The sequence below is a fragment of the Cotesia glomerata genome, linkage group LG9, assembly GCF_020080835.1.
Source record: "Cotesia glomerata isolate CgM1 linkage group LG9, MPM_Cglom_v2.3, whole genome shotgun sequence".
Lineage (NCBI taxonomy): Eukaryota > Metazoa > Arthropoda > Insecta > Hymenoptera > Braconidae > Cotesia > Cotesia glomerata.
This window is the reverse complement of record NC_058166.1, coordinates 11,011,514-11,030,899: the sequence shown is the minus strand read 5'-3', so window position 1 is coordinate 11,030,899 and position 19,386 is coordinate 11,011,514. Positions and strand designations below refer to the sequence as shown.

At 30.6% G+C, this 19,386-nt stretch overlaps 2 protein-coding genes across 2 annotated transcripts; one reads left to right on the top strand and one right to left on the bottom strand.

The window, feature by feature from the left end:
* The first annotated feature begins 9,913 nt into the window (after nt 1-9,913).
* LOC123271874 (sideroflexin-3-like) lies at nt 9,914-14,712 on the top strand. Its single transcript, XM_044738402.1, has 5 exons — nt 9,914-10,232; nt 10,324-10,691; nt 11,874-12,050; nt 13,555-13,943; nt 14,024-14,712. The coding sequence occupies exons 2-5, from the start codon at nt 10,528-10,530 to the stop codon at nt 14,266-14,268; spliced, it is 975 nt and encodes a 324-aa protein (XP_044594337.1). The 5' UTR covers nt 9,914-10,232; nt 10,324-10,527; the 3' UTR covers nt 14,269-14,712.
* On the bottom strand, nt 14,703-18,355 carry LOC123271873 (39S ribosomal protein L2, mitochondrial). The gene is made up of 2 exons (XM_044738401.1): nt 18,082-18,355; nt 14,703-15,538 (listed from the first exon to the last, which is right to left on the bottom strand). Exons 1-2 carry the CDS (start codon nt 18,317-18,319, stop codon nt 14,796-14,798), a joined length of 981 nt encoding a protein of 326 aa, XP_044594336.1. The 5' UTR covers nt 18,320-18,355; the 3' UTR covers nt 14,703-14,795.
* Between the last annotated feature and the right edge of the window lie 1,031 nt (nt 18,356-19,386).

Genomic DNA, 19,386 nt, shown 5'->3' with positions numbered 1-19,386 from the left:
TTTCAATTTTTTTTTTCGAGATGACAGTCTGGAGTATTTGTTTTGATTGCCCATATCTGTAATTCGATTATGTCGATTTTTTTAATTTCATCCATTTTCGAAAATATATTACAGATTATTATTATATTGAAATATACAATTTTTTTAATTATTTACACTGTTTCTTAATATTTACTAAAGATAATTCAACTTACAGGTTAAAGTGAAAAAATAAACATACACACACTAGTATAAGTAGAACATCGGTGTGATCAATTTTTACGATTCAATTGTAGATGGCGCAATTTCTAATTTTTACCTAGTTTCACTGGCCAGTTACTGGATATAATTGCTGGCCAGTTACTAGATATGATCGCTAGCCAGATACTAGATTTAATCGAGTGAAAACTTGATCATTTCTACTAGGGTTTTCACGACGATAGCGTCTCTAATTCATAATGGATCTTCTCCAAGCTCAACATACTTACCCATATAGGAAAAAACAACGGGCCCAGGCTTGGTCCAACTCTGTTAAACTCTGGCCTAAGCTTGTAAGCCAGAGTTGGCCCAGCCTTGGTGGAAGTCTGGAATGATAATATGGGGCCACGGTTAGTTGCCATGATTGGGCCAAGCTTGGTTGCCATGGCTTGGCCAAGCTTAGTTGCCAGGGCTGAGCCATAGGTAATTTTCAAAAATTTAATTTCTAATGTAGAGCTAACGCAAATTCAGACCGCTTAACTCTTAATTTAAACCTAATTTTCGCAAATCAAAGAAATAAAGTGAAATTTGCATGTGTCCTAACCGAGATTCGAACCCGAGTTTTTTGGCCCAAGTCTGGTTCACCAAAGGAACGGCCAAGGCTGAGTTGCCCAGTCTTGGCCCAAGTTTGGGACGCCACGTCTGGCGTCCCAGTGCTGGCGCAAGCTTAGCCCCGTCGTTCAACTCTGGGGGCTCCTATATGGGTAATTTTTAGACGAATACCAAGGTCAAGTTCAAAGATGAGCTTAATCGGTCAAGTAGTTCAGAAATTACAGGGTTTCAAAATTTTCAAAATCGTAAAAATTTATATTTTAGCAGTATATTTCACGGATAACTTTTTAATGAAATAACTTATCGAATTTTAGTAAATTGCATTTTAAAGCCCATTAAACGTCTGAAGATATTTGATGAAATTTTATTGTTGCAGCCATTTTTTTACAGCATAATTATGGATGGTGTCGATATAATTATCACGATATTGATAAGTTTTTTCTATAATTTTTTAGCTGTGTAACAGCGTCATCATGATTTTGATTCAATAATCATGATATTGATAAGTCGTTCTTATGATCATGCGTTAAAATCTAATTGTAATTTTGATTAATAAGTAGTTAAATGAAATCTACTTCTATTTTGGCTACCGAATGGCATTTTTGGATTTTTTTTTCATTTATTAAATTAAAACTAAAAAACATTTTTTTTTTAATTGCGCTTAAAGTTTTTCAAGTTTTTTTACAAATAAAATTATATTTTCTTTACACACACCCACACACACACCATCTTAAAAATTATTATGGAAGCTTCTTAGGACCTTAAAACGTCGAGATCTGATTAAAATTCGATTTTCGAAAAACGGGGTATGACCAATAACTTCCCGATTTCCAAAAATTTTTAATTTTCTTAGCAGGAAGTTAAAAATTTTCTAGTCTCAGACAAAACTTCGGTAAGTTAATTGCTTGACTCATGATGCGAAGCATCAGATAGTGTTTTACGATCAAAAAATTTTTTGTTTCCTATTATCATTCAAATAATTTTAGATTTATATAAATTAGTAATTCCGGAATTTCATTATTGGAAGTAAAACAGTTATCGATTGAAAAAAAAAAAAAAAAATTAATTTCACGCAAATAAAAAAGTGAATTAATAATTACTATATTCTGTCAGAGGTTACGTCAAAAACATAATATTTTTTTATGTTATTATTTTTAATGATAATCCCAGTAAACTACTTAAGAGGATAATGTACATTTTCTCACTGAGAATTGTACAATAAAAATAAAAGTTAAAATTACGAATACAGTTTAGAATACCCTGGGGAAAAGTATTCACTCAACTCAGTCATTCACATGCTTGATGAATAAAAGTATTTATTATTTTTATATGATTCTTCACTTTTTTATCGTTGCTATACTACGAAATGATAAGACGTATGGTATATACTAATACCGTCAGAGAAGTGTGTCACGATGTTCTGTCGGATTTGAGATGCAGAGGTAAGGCCCGAGTCATCGTTTGGAGCATACTTTATGATAATAATAATAATAGTAACAGATAAACGTAAAATGCGAATGTGAATATAAATACATTTGAGCGTCGCACCTTTTATTGGTAACCTTGCGTTTAATTATCGTGTCTGTCTTTATACAAGTATTATAACTGATGATACTTAATTTATAATATAGATATTTTTATTTCTATTTTTATAGTAGATAATAATGTCTATGGATTTATTTATTTCCTGGTCTTTAGTACTTGAACTTTCTATTATTATTTAGCGCTTCAACAATAATTAATTGTTAATTAGGATGAATGAGGGATTTAAATAACTTTTCTCTTAACTTTGTAATTTTAATTACGTAAATATACAATTACCTCCGATTTAAATTTAACTGAAAATAATTAATTACTTTTGACCCTTATAATTGGTACCAATGAAATTTAATTAATAATTAATTAAAAATAAACAGTAGAATAGGGAAAGAATGATAAAGGGCAAAGCTCTCGCAAAACTTTTTATCCAAAAAATTAAAAATATCAGATAATTCTATACCGTGTGTATATGCCCGGGAATAAATGATCAGACCTGACCATGCCTGTTCATGTTTGATCAGGCCTGAAATTAGACCTGATCATGCCTGTTCATGTATGATCAGGCCTGAAATTAGACATGATCATGCCTGTCCATGCCTCTTCATGTCTGATCAGGCCTGTCTATGTCTGGAGGGTTAAATACGCTCATGACTGTTTATGTCTGATCAGGCCTGTCCATGCTTATTCATGTCTGATCAAGCCTGTCCATGCCTGTTCATGTATGAAGGGTTAAATACGCTCATGTCTGATCAGGCATGTTCATGTCTGTCCATGCCTGTTCATGTTTGAAGCATTAAATATGCTCAGTCCTGTTCATGCCTGTCCATGCTTAGAAAATTTAATTAAATTTACCCTATGGTACGTTTTTAATGATAATCAAAATACTTTTATTTATTGAATAGTAAAATATGTCGTTTATTGATAATTTATAAATTTATCAATCAAAATTAATGTACATACACTGATCATATTCAAAAATTTTTACTTAGCATATTTGGTTCTTAGCATGAACAGGCATGGACAGGTATGATTAGGCCTGAGCGTATTTAACGCTTCAGACATGAACAGGGATGAACAGACATGGACAGGCATGATCAGGCCTGAGCGTATTTAACACTTCAGACATGAACAGGCATGATCAGGCCTGAGCGTATTTAACGCTTCAGACATGAACAGGCATGGACAGGCATGACCATGTCTAATTTCAGGCCTGATTATACATGAACAGGCATGGTCAAGTCTGATCATTTTTTTCCGGGTAGATCTGATCAGACTTGCATAGTCAGAGATGAGATAAAAATTTGTTCTTTGACGAAAAAAATTTTTTTGGTCATGCCAAAATGTGCAAAATTATTGTTATAATTATGTTTAAAAGATTTTGAAATAAAAAATTTGTTACATTTCCTAAAGGAAGTTTTGGCTTGCTCTGCTCCTGCCTTATATTAAAATCATTACTTATTTTATTATTTAAATAAATGTGATGTTATAATGAGATTTGGTTAAATAAATCAATTAGGACTATCAAAATATATTACAAAATCAATTTTTATATTATATTTATGATAAACTTATTTGATACGTTATGTACTTCATAAAATTTTTGTCACATAAGATAGCAGCACAGCAAACCACCTGACTCAAATTACACCAAATACTATAGTAACCTCACACTCTTAAACTTAGCTAAAATAGAGCGTATCGACAACCATATCATACGTCTATGCCGCAATCACTTTGCTAGTCCCTCCTCCTCCACAATAAACAGCTTAATATCTGGTCTATTTTACCCACAACCAGCATATTTTCAAATAGCAATGAAGTCGGGATTCACTCCTCCCGAAATATTCACTTACTTGGACAGTCTGGGCTACATACAAGACTCAAACAGTATACCCCTAATATACCACGTCAAAAGAGGTCCCAACACAAAAGCTATCACTTATGACCCAAAAGCATTATAATTCTTAGACCTGAAATACTGCACCTCAATACCCCTCAAAGATACAACAAATAAACCTCATTTCCGCAAAGAGTATTGGTGGCTCACCTAATCACAAGTTCTTTTTCTTTAATTGTTTTGTTGTTCTCTTTTAATCGCTTCCTCTTTCTTTTTGTCTTCTTGTTCTATTCTATTATTATGTTATATTTTTTAATTTTAATTGTTGTTGATTTAATGTCTCTCATGTACTATTCTAATAACGTAAGCCTTTTTTATGAAAATCACGTTTCTTTTTTAGGCTAACTAGTATAAATCATGTATTAACACTTTATGTATTTAACACAATAAGAAAAACTATATTATTTACTTCACTATGTACAGCCCCTGAGGCTTATCAGGTATTAAGAAATATCATTTATGTTATCCTCTATGAGAGCCCGTATGGGCCAGGTAGACAATTTATTTTAAGTAACAGGTCTTACGTTTATACCTGTGTATTATGTTTATATCTATGTATCAATGATTTAAATAAATAAACGCTTGAATAAAAAAAAAGCAGCACAGCAAGCGGGAACTTCAAGGCGCACGGATATCGGTAAAGTTAAGCAGCATTGAGCGTGGTTAGTAGTTGATGGGTGACTGCTGGTGTCACAGCCGTACAATTGCATGTTATCATTTTTTTTTTTTATTTTAATTCATTATATAGAATTTCGTATGACTATATCAAGTACTATATCCATAAAATTAAGCAAAATAATTAATTAAAAATAACAATGGGCTTTCAGACCTGACCATATCTGATCAGGCCTGATTAGGCATGGTCATTTTTCATGTCTGATCAGGCCTGAAGACTCATCTCTGATCAGGTCTGATCATTTTTTTCCGGGTGGTCACATATTGACACATATGATTAAATAGTATATTTTACGCATCTAGGGAACAAAGTCGGACATTCCAACCCGGACAATATTGTCGTTGTTGTTTATTGGAAAACTAAAAATCAAAAGAAAATACAAAACATTAAGTGTTTTATAAAGACTTCTAACAAATCTATTTAACAGTGTTAATTTAAAATTTTATTTTTTTTTCTTAAGATTCTTCGATATTAATAAAAAACAAGACTACTGTGGAATATGCAATATCTCCAAAACCAAACAACATTTTTAACAATAATAATTATCGTTCAGGTCTATTATTTATTAATATTAAATGATTTCATGAGATAAATGTATAATTATTTTAAGTTGTAAAATTTTAAATAATTTTTTATCATATCTGCACCGAAAGTTTAAACTTTCTGCCCTGTTTTGTGGGAAGAAAGTGCGACTTTTATCTTATAGAATAACATATACAAACCAATGAACAGCTGGAAATTTGCACTAACCTTCCCACAAAAACAAGAGCACAAAGTTTACTTTTGCAAAAAAGAGCACTTTTCGCGTGTTTATCATCCTCGCCTCCGGCTTAGGTTAGAATGTTCTACTTTTTTCCCTCGGTGTGTAATATACTAGTGCCACGACTAGATAACCGCGGACGAAATAACCGTGACAAAATAACCAAAGAAAAATAAACCGTGGACAAAATAACTATATGACAAAATTACCGCAGATAAAATAACCGAACGATGTTATAACCAAGTAATAAAATAACCGAACGACAAAATATTATAATGAAAATATTTTCGCATAAACACACACACAAAATTTATGACAAAAGGGCACAACATGGTAAAAAGCTCATATGTTGGCTTATTTTCGAATAAACACACACAAAATCCATGAAAAAAGGGCACATCAAAATAACAAGCATACTTGTTGACCTATTTTCGAGAGATTAATTATAAACTTTTATGATCTAGATATTTTGTGGTGTGGATATTTTGTCATCCTTTTATTTTGTCGTTTGGTTATTTTATCCACGGTTATTTTGTCGCGTTCGGTTATTTTGTCTGCGGTTTTTTTGTTACGGCGCCGTAATATACTATTACATATATGTATGCCACTGAGACACAATTTTATTTAATAGTAATGAAATTTTATTACTATTTAATAAAACGTTTATTTGGCTAATCCCAAATAAAAATTTTTTGAATATTTATAAAATTTCCTTAAATATATACTAATAGAAATTTTATTAAATACTAATAAAATTTTATTAAATACTAATAAATTTTTCTAAGCATACAATAGATGTTTATCTACATGTAATATGAAGAAAATTTATTAATCAACTAACTAACAAGTATTGATCAATAATTGATTGAATAAATAATTGAGTAAAGTTGAATTTTGTCGAAACTATATTGTGAAATACGAAGTCTACAACTGTTGTTATCAAGTGGTTGTTAATTTTTGTGCACTTAGATTTAAAAATTTAACAAATGAACCTGCAATCGTGGTCATTAATTTAAGTATGTTTTTAAAATTACTGGTTAATAGCCGTTTGTAAACTAGAACGTTTATTAACTCTAAATTTGGAAATCAGTTGATAATGTCATTTGTAAAATTAGTGGCAAATAAAAAATGATATTAATGAAATTAGCGAAATGAAAATTTTACCAAATATAAATTCAATCATTTATAAAATAGCGAAAAACAAAAATCTGTGGCTACGTGAATTTAGCCAATTCTTACTGCAAAAACTTATAAAATTAGCCGATTGTAAACTACAAATTGTAAAATTAGCCGTTTTTAAACTTCTTATAACTTTTGAATGGGTCGGTCGAATCTGCTCTAATTTTCAGAAAAACTAAATTTATGGAAGTTTTTTTAGATGCCTCAAATCGTTTTTTGATCCATCGATCCGTTCAAGAATTATGAGAAATTTACACTGAAAAAAAAATTTTTTCCTTCTAGAATACTAAATTTTTTGCTCGAGTTTTCTTAATTTAAAAAAACTGGTATTCTTAACCTTAAAACACCACGCTGTATTATAAGGCTAGTTTTTTGACAGTGAGAAAAAGGTATTCTTATAGTTAAAAAACTTTCGTATTGCACGACTCATGATGCGAAGCATCAGAGAGTGCTTTACGATCGAAAAATTTTTTTCGCCTCATTTTGGCGGCTATTTTTATTATTATAGCCTTGTTAGTTCACAGAATCAAGATATTTTGCATACTATTGTCGAGATAATTTAATGGAGATTAATTTCATACTTTTTAAAAATTGATTTACTGCAATAGAATTGGAAAAAAACACCAAAATAGGTCAAAAAATTTTCCTGTCCGTCATGTGTGAAACCCGAAAACACTGTAACTTGTGAAAAAATCCATTATTTGAGTTAAATTTTTTGAAGTGAAACTTCTTTAGAATCGTTGTGATTTCAAACCGGATGCAACGAAAAAACGACAGGTAAGAGACACAAATACAAAAATGTGTAGGATGAAGCCAGGGGAAAGAATGAGACAGAAATATACATAAAATTTGTATATTATCGGTCTCTCCTCTTTGTGCCATACTTCGTAGCGTCCCCACTCCCGTCTTCTAAGCATAGTCGCCTGTAATTTGTGAGCCAGAGCGAGAGAGCAGATGTCAGTGTGTATGTATATTGCACACTGTTTAATACGTGCTTGTATTTGAGCATTTAACGTGTGTAGTGCATGTGAAAACTACGTGAGCTTACTGTACACTGTATGCGGCTGCGTATTACAGCGTTTTAGTAAGATAGCGTGGTGTGTTATTATTTAACTGTTTGTGAGTATTTTTATATCTTGTACTAAATAATAAATTTTATAAAATGCCGAAAACTAATGCCGAAATGTGTCGTCAATATCGACGCAAAAAAAATGAAATTAAAATGAAAAAAAATTCAGCAAAAAGTTCAACAGAACGTAGTCGCGAGTTTCGTGCACGTAAAAAACAATTATTGAACAATCAAAATAGATGTTCAGATATAAGTGTCAATGTGGGATGTCACTGTTTACCTTTAACTGTCAAAGCTTACGAGCTCATGTACAAGATCTGCAACATGACAATATAGTGTCATCGTCAAATTTTTTAATTCTTTCGGAGACATGGATGAATAATGAAGATATTGTAGACATTCCAAATTTTAATATTGTTGTTAATTACAAAAGACCACGTACGAGGGCAGGCGGAGTAGCAATTTATTACAACGTAAATGATGGAGACCGTGTTGTTACGCCACAAATGGATCTCAATGCACAACAGCTAGAATCATTGTCTGTTCAGCTTTCGAAAGTTGGAGAAATATGTGCCTGTGAGAGCAGAAATGACCAAGGAGATTTAATTTTGATCGTAGCAATTTACATCTTTCCCAACCAATCAATAAAATCAGTTATTGAATTTATACATGAAAATTTGATCAAATATACCCCAGAGGTATCGCGAATTCTCAAAAAGAATTATGATAAAATTCCGATGATTTTAAGTGGGGATTTTAACATAAATTTTGCATCAGATACAGCGCTTCCTTTGATTGAGTTTCTCGATACAACATTTTATTTAAAAATGTGTAACAATCGCACTCAATCAACTACAAGATCAAAAACGGTAATAGATGCAGTGTTCCAAAGATATATCAACCAAATTGAAACTAAAATATTTGTATCGTATTTTAGTTATCATAAGCCTCTTGTATCATTTGTTGAAACTGAAAATATGGAACTTGAGTAATAGATTATGTAACATATGTTAAATAAAATATAAAATATCTTTTAAAATTAATCAAAATACTTTCATTTTTGAACAATTAAACTTTGTAATTATCCTACCCTTGTTATAAATATTCATCTCATTCTTTTGTCGATTCACTGAAGTTTCACTTCTATCGTGTGTGAATCGCACACACACCTTTTTTTTTTTTTAATTCTAATCGACGATTGTAAGTCACTGAATGCGAATGATTAATTAATTCAGTGTCGTTTAATTGCAATTAATAAAAAACGAAAACTACAAGACTGTATATCTATATATATCCATGTAAAATTAACATGGATGGTGATATATCTATATCTATAGATATTATGTACATTTTATTCCACCAGGGGCGCTTGTGCAGTACCTTCCTACTACAGCTGTTTTTTCGGCAATTAATTTTGAACGACTTAAGTTTTTTTTTTTTTTTTTTATATTTCATAATTAAATGAACATTATGAGTCGTGCACTTTTGGATTTTCCAAACTTTTTTAATCATAAGAATACCAGTCTTTTAACCATAAGGAAACATTTCTTTGGTAGAAAAAAACTTTTTTTTCAGTGTAGAAACGACTAATTTGACAATTCACAAAATTTATAATCGGCTCATTTTATAAGTTTTTGCAGTAAGAATTATCTAAATTCACATATTTTCTTGGTTCAAGAATTTTTCTCTCAATTCAAGTTATTCTTTTTTTTTTTTTTTTTCAGTGCACGACTTTTACATTGTATTTTATTTATATAAAATTGATAAAACTTAATCAATTATAACCTAATTTTTAGCGCTACAATAATTACTTTTGAAAAAATTCATTTAACAGTTTTTCATCAGTTACATGATCAATGATAAATAACCGTAGATCGTATTAGCTAAAAAAATTTGTTTTTTAATTATCAAATTTAAAAAACTACGCCATCTTTTGGCGCTAAACTTAAAAAAATCATCTAGAGTAAATAAAAATCTGTTAGTATAAAATATAAGTTAGTTCGAGAAAGACCGCGAGTGAGCCGCGCGCACGCCAACCAGTCAGATCAATGTGAACTTGATTCCGCGGCGATTCTGTGCCGAAGGACGGGCGAGGTCATCATAATTTATTATATTTCTGCTCCGTAGATACCAGAAAAGCTGGTTGTAGCTGTAACACAAGAAATATACCTATAGTTACTCACAATACGTGAGACGGAGAGAGATTACATTATAGTTTACACGCGTTACGTTTAACTTATAATATAATAACGTTGCAGACGCCATCTGTAATCTTAACACATGTCGCATGTCAGAAACCATCAGTGTACACTAAAGTCGGCGCGTAAGTTTGATGTTTCTGTCAAATGTTGTGTCTAATTCGCTTCAAATTTATTTTGTGAAATAAATTAATTTATTTTTTTGTTATGTTGCAGTTTTAGAGTGACTTGTGCCATAAAATATCTGCAGAGGTTAAATATAAGGCCGTAATATATATAATATACAAGGATCGTAGATAAAATAAAATATAATATAATATCGTGAACGAGGAGTATAGAGAGAAAATAGACCTGACTTGTAAGAGGGGAAAGTTTGGGATCAGGACACGTGAATTCTAATATTCAAGGACAGGAACAAAAATGTCGGGCTCTAAAGTTCAGAGAATTGATTTAGAAAAGCCAAGATGGGATCAAAGTACTTACTTAGGACGTGCCAAGCATTTTTTCAACTTAACTAATCCCTTGAATGTGTTTGCGTCAGACAGTGAACTTGACAGATCACGGGAAATTGTTTCTAAATACAGGCAAGAATTTTAAATAATTTCTTTTGATTGTTATCACAATAAGTATTGGTTGAGGGTGAAAGTAACTGACAACTTAGTTTATTTTTCATTTTATGAATTTTCTATGTTTATTGTTGATTTTTTAAATTTTTTATTGACATTTCTTTTAATTTATTACTTTTTTTAATTTTTAAAAAAGCTTACCATTAGAGAAATGTTTTATAAAAATTGCATTAATAAAATTGAAAAATTTTTCAAGTAAAATTAAAAAAAAAAATTTTTTTACAATAATTTATTTGTTATAAAAAATTCTAAAAATAATTAGACGTTTGTTAACTTCAGTACCATTTGTTAAATTTTTTAAAAAACTTCGTTAATTTTTCAAATTTTATTGATTTTATGTGACAGAAAAATTAACAGACATTTCTCAATTTTTGGAGTTTTTTTGAATGAATAAATTACAAAAAAAAAAAAATAAAGAAAAATTCCCCTACATAGAGACAAAAAAAAAATATTCTCACATTTTTTTTAAGTATTTTTTTTTTTTTTTTTTTTTTTTTTTTTTTTTTTAAGTATCATTACTTAATTTATTCACAAAACAGTAAGTATGTTATTTTTTAATAATTTTCTGTGAAAGTTTATTTGTTAAAAATATTAGATGTTTCATTTTTGAATATTTTTTTGTGATATTTTATTTGTCGAAAAGTCATTTATTATCTGTTATTTCCCTTGTCATCTATTTTTATCCAGTTGTTTTAAATTAATTGCTTCTTTAAATAATATTTTTACTGGCGTCAATGAACTCCAAATCTCAAGTAAAAATTACCGTACGTATCGTATTAGTACGACAGTAAATTACCACAACTAATAGAAATCCTTGTTGTATGTAATTATTTTTTAATTTATTCAATATGGTTTTACAATTATCAGCCGCAAGACGCTATCGTTTTAAACGGGTCAACAATCTTGGTTACGAAACACATGAATTATATTTTATTCAGATGAAATTCTGTGTTATAAACCCGAACGCGTCAATAAAAAACATATTTTTATATTATGTATATGATAAGGATAAGATAGTGCTCAATGTTAAACTTAATTACTAATTAACAGTTAAGTGTTCTAATAACGACACATTTTTTATGTTTCAGACTCAATATTCAATTTCTGGCTTGTCTAACTAATAAAAATTAATTATTTCAGAAAAGGAGAATCGCTGGAAAGCCTGAAGATAACCGAAGATGAACTGTGGAAGAATAAATATTTATATGACAGTGCGTATCACCCAGATACTGGAGAAAAAATGCTCGTTATTGGACGCATGAGTGCCCAAGTTCCCATGAATATGTTTATTACTGGCTGCATGTTGACTTTTTACAAGTAGGAGTTTTTTCATTTTTTGGTATAAAAGTTCTAAATTTTGGCAGTAATTTATTCAAAATTTCAGGAAAAGCATATTTACTCTAAATAACTAATTTTTCATCAATTCTTTCACTTTTTGATGTAATAATTTTTAGTAAACCCCATAGATAGCACTTTACTCTCTAATTGCCAGATGAAAGAAGAGACTCAATTTTACTAAAAGCAATTTCATATTTAGACTAAAAATTACCGTCTATTATTTTAAAGTTCCAGTTTAATATGAAAATTAATCTGATAATCTTTAAATTAATTTTACTAGAAGTTTTAAAAATTTAATTGTGTTTTTCTTAATTTAAAAGAACTGGAAATACTTTGAGGTTATAAGTTCTCTTTTTTTGTCTAAAGTTGTTAAACTAACACTGCACTTGCACATGAATGCAAACTCGATGACTATTATTAACAATTTAAAATTTTCGGAGAGTTGTAACACAAGTTTTTGAAATTTATACTAAAATTTCACTTATGTACAATTTATTTTAATTGTATGGAAGTGAGGCTTTCCCTATGATTAACTATAAAAAATCAAAGAATTAGCGGAATAATTAAAGATATAAGATAGATTTAAAAAAAAAATACATTTTTGAATTTCAAAAGTCTTTAAATTTACATATTGATCAACATATTGAAGGTGATATATTAATTTTTCTACATTCATTTTTTTTTTCATATTAAGAACCAAAAGTAGAACGATTTCAAAAAATAAATTTTCTCTGATCCGTCAATTTTTCAATTTTTGAAATTTGGTAAAGCATATAAGTAGCAAAATCATAACTCTCATATTATTCAATGTATACACAAAATAGTGAATATTAAAATAATTGATGTGCTGGCAAAATTCTTTTCTTATTTTAAATGTTATATTATCGATGCGCACTATGAAAAAAAAAAATAATATTGAAAAATAAATGCATTACCTTCATATTTTGTTATCTAAAGTAAAACAATTACATTTGTATAGTTTCTTATATTAAAAAATTTTTATATTCGATTTTTTAAAAATAAAACAAATTTTTACACATGGAGAAAAATTTAGTTAATTTCTTCGAATTTTTTATAGCTGAAAGTAGATAGAGCTTCACTTCTGTACATTTTCCCAAGTGTTGATCATGGATTAATTAATAACTAAGTTTGAAAAACTTCTTAAAATATTTATCAGACGTTAAAATTTTCTATAGTATTGAAAGAAGATAATTTATAAAATCTTTTGTTTAAAAAAAATTTCTCAATTTTTCTAAATATTGCTTATAAACAATAAATCGTGAAAATTAGTTTTCATATTTAAAAAAAATTCTATTTCTTAAAATAACATTTGCTAGCTAATAACTTTTCTGTCTGAAAACGTAAAACTAAAATTAACCCCGCCTACATCTGTACCAGAGGCTACAAGTCTATTTCAATGACGACTTAAAAATACCCAGAACAAGAACATAAGACCGCTCATTCTAATAACATTTTTTTTCAGATCTACACCAGCTGTCGTGTTCTGGCAATGGTTCAATCAGTCCTTCAATGCGGTGGTTAATTACACAAATCGCAGTGGTGCCAGTCCAATTCCCACTGAAACTTTGGTACGCAGCTACGTAGGCGCAGTAGGTGGCGCAGTTATCACTGCTTTGTCACTGAACCGTTTGGCGCGACGCGCGCCCCCTCTGGCAGGTCGTTTGGTTCCATTGGCAGCCGTAGCTGCTGCTAACTGCGTGAACATTCCACTGATGAGGATAACTGAGTTGCAAGAAGGAATTGAACTTCAAAATGAGGAAGGAGCAAAGTTGGGCAATAGTAAAAAAGCTGCTCGGGAAGCCATTGCTTCTGTTACTATGTCCAGGATTTTGATGGCATCTCCTAGTATGGGTAAGTCAATTAACATTATTTAACTCTAATTTGATCAACTTTAACAACAATAAAAATAATAATATTAATTGTTAAACCAGTTCTTTCACCAATACTGATGAACTTCTTGGACCGACGCAACATGTTAGCGAAAGCAAAATGGGCTGCAGCGCCAATCCAATTAGCAGTTTGTGGTGTCTGTTTAACCTTCGCAACTCCTTTGTGCTGTGCTCTTTTTGCTCAACGAGTGCCAGTTACTATCGACCACCTAGAGCCTGAAGTACAGGAAGCAATCCGTGCTAAAAATCCAACAATAAATATGCTTTACTACAATAAAGGGTTATGAACGGTGACATACAAGGTTATGTTTTATCCCATAAGTTTCAAAAAATGGGCGCAATTTTCTTATTGTTACGTTTAATCAATTTTACATTGATAGAAAAATTAATTTTATTCAAACGAATAGAAATTCTTTAACTGAAAGAAAAAACTATTCAAAAGTTTTCTCTTGAATTTAGTTAATTTTTCTATCAGCTAACAGATGGCCATATTGTTAGATAACTGTTTTGTTGTGGTTATGTTACTGTTACTCGCTGCGAATAAGAATCTCATAAACATTCCTCAGAATGTATTGTACACCTAACTGTGAAACAAAGACACTTAAAACTTATAAATACAAAAAAACATTTCATTATATCTAAGAAATAAGAAATGAATCTCTGGGAGGCATTTACGAGGACTGAGATCTTACTCAGGGGATAAATGACAATAAATAGATGATTAATCTAAACGATTATTTGGTTCTTTACTAAATATTTTATCATAATGAACATTATTTAAATGATAAAAAATAATTATTAATTAATATTGGTATCAATAGACAGAATCATCTCTTACAGGAACAGTTGGCTTGCGCTTGGCGTCCAAGTGAGTGTTGTACGCAGAGTGCGTAAGGGCAAAAGGTTTTCTTCTATGGAAATTTTCCTTGGTGTTGAAATGTATCGGTGGAGGAATGGGTTTAATTTTTCTACCATGCCGACCATCTTTGCGATGCCAGAGACCACTGCGGGGACGATTTCCAAGCTCACGGTTCCTCTGAGCGCTGCCAATAGGTGTCGATCCGTGATTGACGTTGGAGAGCCGGCCTACGGTAGCCATACAGGTTTTCGAGAGGCTGAAAAGCTTCTTGCTAGGCATCTGGACGATTACTCGATCGTCGCCATCTCGACGGAGAATGGTCCCTGAGGTTCCAGCTGCGTGGATCAAGAAACCTCCTAAACCTGGATATTTTTCGACGCAGTTCACAACAGTGCCGATAGGTAGAGCTCCAAGTGGATAGGCGTCGCCCTCAAAGGCTCTCACGGTCATTCTAGGAATTCCTAAAGATGTCCGGATTACTTGGCCAGCTTTCATGTTCTCGGTCGCGAGAATATAACTCAGTTCCTTGCCGTGGGCTACCAGAGCAACGTGGGCTGTTCTACAGCCGTCTTCAAAGACTTCGATGACTCGCTCTTCTTTTGGGGGAGCATCTGGGTCCGTTGGTCCATCACGCTTCCATTTTATCCAGTGATACTTGTGTTTTATTCCACCGCCTATTCCGATGTTTACTAGTCTTCCTGAAATTGATAATTGAAGAATATAGATTGTAGATTTTTTCGATCAAAGGATAAAAGTAAAGGACACATAAGGTAAAAGCCCCAGTATATGATCATGTACCAGTATATGATCACTCCATATATTTGTATATCTATATTCGCAAATATAGGTATACAAATACATGGAGTGATCATATACTGGTACATGATCATATATTGGGGCTTTTACCTTAGTGTTGACAAAAATTTTCAGACAGGATAAAAAATGTTAGTTTTGTAATGTAAAACAGTTACTTTTTCATGTATATTTTAATGACGACGATTAAATTTTCTAGATTTTTTCTAAGGACATTCTAGAATCGGCCCTTGGAGTCGGAATTGCATTAAAAGAAACCAAAAATCTTTCTTAGTAGTTTAATTAGTGAAAATTACTGAAAAATGGTGGATTTTTTATATAAAATAAATACTTTTGATAACGATGATGCAATTTTCTAGATTTTTCAAAGGACATTCTAGAATATATCTTTGCAAATCGAAACTATGAGTTATGAGGAAGCAAAAATATTTACTAGACATATCATGAAATTGCAAGATCGAGCGAGCCTGCCGTAGACAGGCGACGCTCGATCTCAATTATATCGATAGCTTCGTTCGAAGAGATCACTAAGTAGTACCGTTCATGTACGCTATTTATTCCACACATTTCAGCGCATAAACAAAAGTTAATCGCTGTTAATAGCAACCGCTTTGTTTATTGCTCATAAAGTTCAGCTAATCTTTAAAAAGTAAAGAGATCACTGGGTGGGAAAGAGAAAGAAAAAATAATGTTAGTTGGTTAAACCGGGTGGGAGTGATCTCTTCGAACGAAGCTATCGATATAATTGAGATCGAGCGTCGCCTGCCTACGGTAGGCTCGCTCGATCTTACAATTATATCTCTAGCTTCGTTCTTTAGATCACTAAGTATATGTTCAGAGCAACAATGAACATATCAACAGTAAACTTATTTATTAAATAAATAAAGTAAAATTATAATAATAAAATAATGTAAATGAAATTTACTTTTTATTTATTTATTTTTTTTTTTTTTATTCAAGAGCATAAAAAATTTGTATTACAAACACATAAACGTATTTAACGTAAACACAATTAACATAAACATAATTAATGAGTTAGAACAGATTCAGCGAATGTATTTTTATTTTCGACGATTGGTCGATTGTAAAATTTTTCGAATACTTTTGATTTATCCGACCAACCAGCTAATTTTTTAATTAAACTTAAATCAATTCCTTTTTTAAAGGCAGACGAAGTAGCTGCATGTCGCAAACTGTGAGATGTAAAATCTTGACCGACACAAGTTTGTAAAAAGGAACGAATCCATCGACTAACTGTGTGAGCAATGAACAAGGCGATTGCTATTAACAGCGATGATCTTTTGTTTTTGCGCTGAAATGTGTGGAATAAAGAGCGTACATAAACGGTACTACTTAGTGATCTAAAGAACGAAGCTAGAGATATAATTAATAGATATCTGTCAATTTTTCTTATTTTTATAACTAAATTACTATGAACAAATTTTAATTAAAAAATTTCACATCTAGAAATTAAAAACAAAATTTTGAAGTGCAAATTTAAAAAAAATTTTTTTTTTTCATTGATTTGGAACAAATACAAAAAAAATGGTCAAATGTCTGCTAAATTACTCAGAAGCCTATTCATTGAGGAATCTCCTCATATTAAGTGCTTGGCTAGATTGGCAGCTAAAGTAAATAATGTTACGTTTAAAATTCCTAATTTTTCTACAACTTCGTACGAACATTCGTTTATAGTAGCTGTAATACGTCTCTGGAGAGAATTACCGAATAAGATCGAAAATTCACTTAACCTTGCAACTTTTAAAATAAAAGCATTCAACTTTTTTCTAATGGTAAGCTGAAGGAAAATTCGTAATTTAAATTTACTGTCTGTTTTCTAGAAACTTAAAAACATTGTTTGAAATACCATACGAGCTAAAATTAAAATTAAAATCAAAACTACTATTTTAGAATCAAATTTTTTGTTTATATATAATTATGTTATACTTATCATCTTTTAAACTGTATATTTACGTGCACTAAACCTTACCTTTGTATGAAATTTTGCGATACGGCTGCACGCTTTGGCATTTAAATTTAAATAAATAAATAAATAAAAAATATTAATGAGTCACATTATCATGTAATTATATTTTTTATTTATTAAACCAGTACCTAGATATTTTTTATTGCAAAAAAAAACTAGAAAAATGAACAATTACTATTATTTTTTCCATTTAAATATTAATTCCACATTAAAAGTTTATCATTATTATTGAAGGATTCGTATTACTAATTTTTTTTTTATTTTCATCTAAAATTTAGTTCCTAAAGAAACACAAAAATTAGATGTCTCACAAATTTTCGGAAAAGAACAAAAAATAAAAAAACATAACCCATATCAAATTAAAAATACATATAAAAATTAAAGAAAATTCAGAAACTAAATTACAATAATTTCACAGTTAACAAAAACAATATATTTTACCCGTAATAGGATCCCTTCCAGCAAGATTAGTAACCTGAAGAGGTTTGACGGTGTACTTGTCCTCGAAATGTACGAATCTTCGGTAACTTTTTCCTTTAATACCAGGCTTTGGCTTCTCGACATATGTCCAAGATGTTGTGGGACGAGATTGCTGCACTTGACAAGCTGCCGAACCGTTGTAAATAATTAAATCGAAATTTTTACCGATAACACGTTTTAACAACCCGGACATCGCCATTTTTACCACAACAAACTCTCTATAACAATAATAATATGAGTGTACATATTATAATAACGTTAGTTTCTACCGCCCTCTATGCAGTAATATTTCGTATCTCAGTTGATAGGACTCTTCTTTATCGTGTAAAAACTTTGTTATCTCTTGCTATAAAAGTAGTTACGCGCACGCGCATGTATCTCATGGAAACTATCTTATTAACCACTCTATACTCTATTATTAATTATTAACCCTGCAGTACCCGCGCTATAAGATTTTTACTCATGCTCGGTTCCAATTTCAATTATTTATTTAAATTCAAAATGAAAGGCCAGTTAAAAATTTTTTTATCTTCCTATAATTTTATATTTTTTAAATTTGGGCAATAAAAACGTGTTAAATTTGTTTAGAAATAACGAAAAAAAAAAATGATTTTTGCAGGACATGAGATTTTTTTTCGTGGTGAGAATATTAAAAGTTGTTAAAAATCGAGCTGTTCGATTCCCTACGGTGTAGATCGGCTCTTTTCGGTAGCGCTCCGCCGACATATTTGTTTAGATCGTGTACGGAAAAAAGAAAACAGGAATAATTACCGTATAAAATGTAAAATGGGTCCCGTCGTAATCAAAACTAGAAAAATTACAGTTTGAAATAACATTTTTCTGAATTCAATTTTTGAATTTCACTTTCAGAGCTTTCAATTTAAGTATTATTTATTACATTCTACAATGTAATTCTTATAAAATCTGTAATAATTACAATCTGAAACTGTAATTTTTCCAGTTTTCATTACCAAGCGCCACGTTGCATTATATACTGTAATTTTTCGAGTTTTCTTTTTTCCGTGTATGTTTATTAAATATGAGATTTTCTTCTTATGTCGAGAGCAAAGAAGGTGAGCCGAATAACGTGGGTATTGAATGGTTAAATAAAATAATAATAACTAGAAACTTACAGGCACTGTTAAAGGGACGAGAGTTGCGAAATATAAATAAAAAAACGTTGGCTTAATGATTTTTCGATATTTTTTATGACACATATACAAGATTTGTCTACTTTTAGAATAAATTTTGAGATAGCAACGCTAT

What these genes read in the sequence shown, in the direction of transcription:
- LOC123271874 (XM_044738402.1), top strand. Translation starts at nt 10,528, where the DNA reads ATGTCGGGCTCTAAAGTTCAGAGAATTGATTTAGAAAAGCCAAGATGG. An exon ending in GAAATTGTTTCTAAATACAG is followed by an intron (nt 10,692 to 11,873) that starts GCAAGAATTTTA and finishes TAATTATTTCAG; the next exon opens with AAAAGGAGAATCGCTGGAAA. An exon ending in GATGGCATCTCCTAGTATGG is followed by an intron (nt 13,944 to 14,023) that starts GTAAGTCAATTA and finishes TTGTTAAACCAG; the next exon opens with TTCTTTCACCAATACTGATG.
- LOC123271873 (XM_044738401.1), bottom strand. Translation starts at nt 18,319, where the DNA reads ATGGCGATGTCCGGGTTGTTAAAACGTGTTATCGGTAAAAATTTCGAT. An exon ending in TGGAAGGGATCCTATTACGG is followed by an intron (nt 15,539 to 18,081) that starts GTAAAATATATT and finishes TATCAATTTCAG; the next exon opens with GAAGACTAGTAAACATCGGA.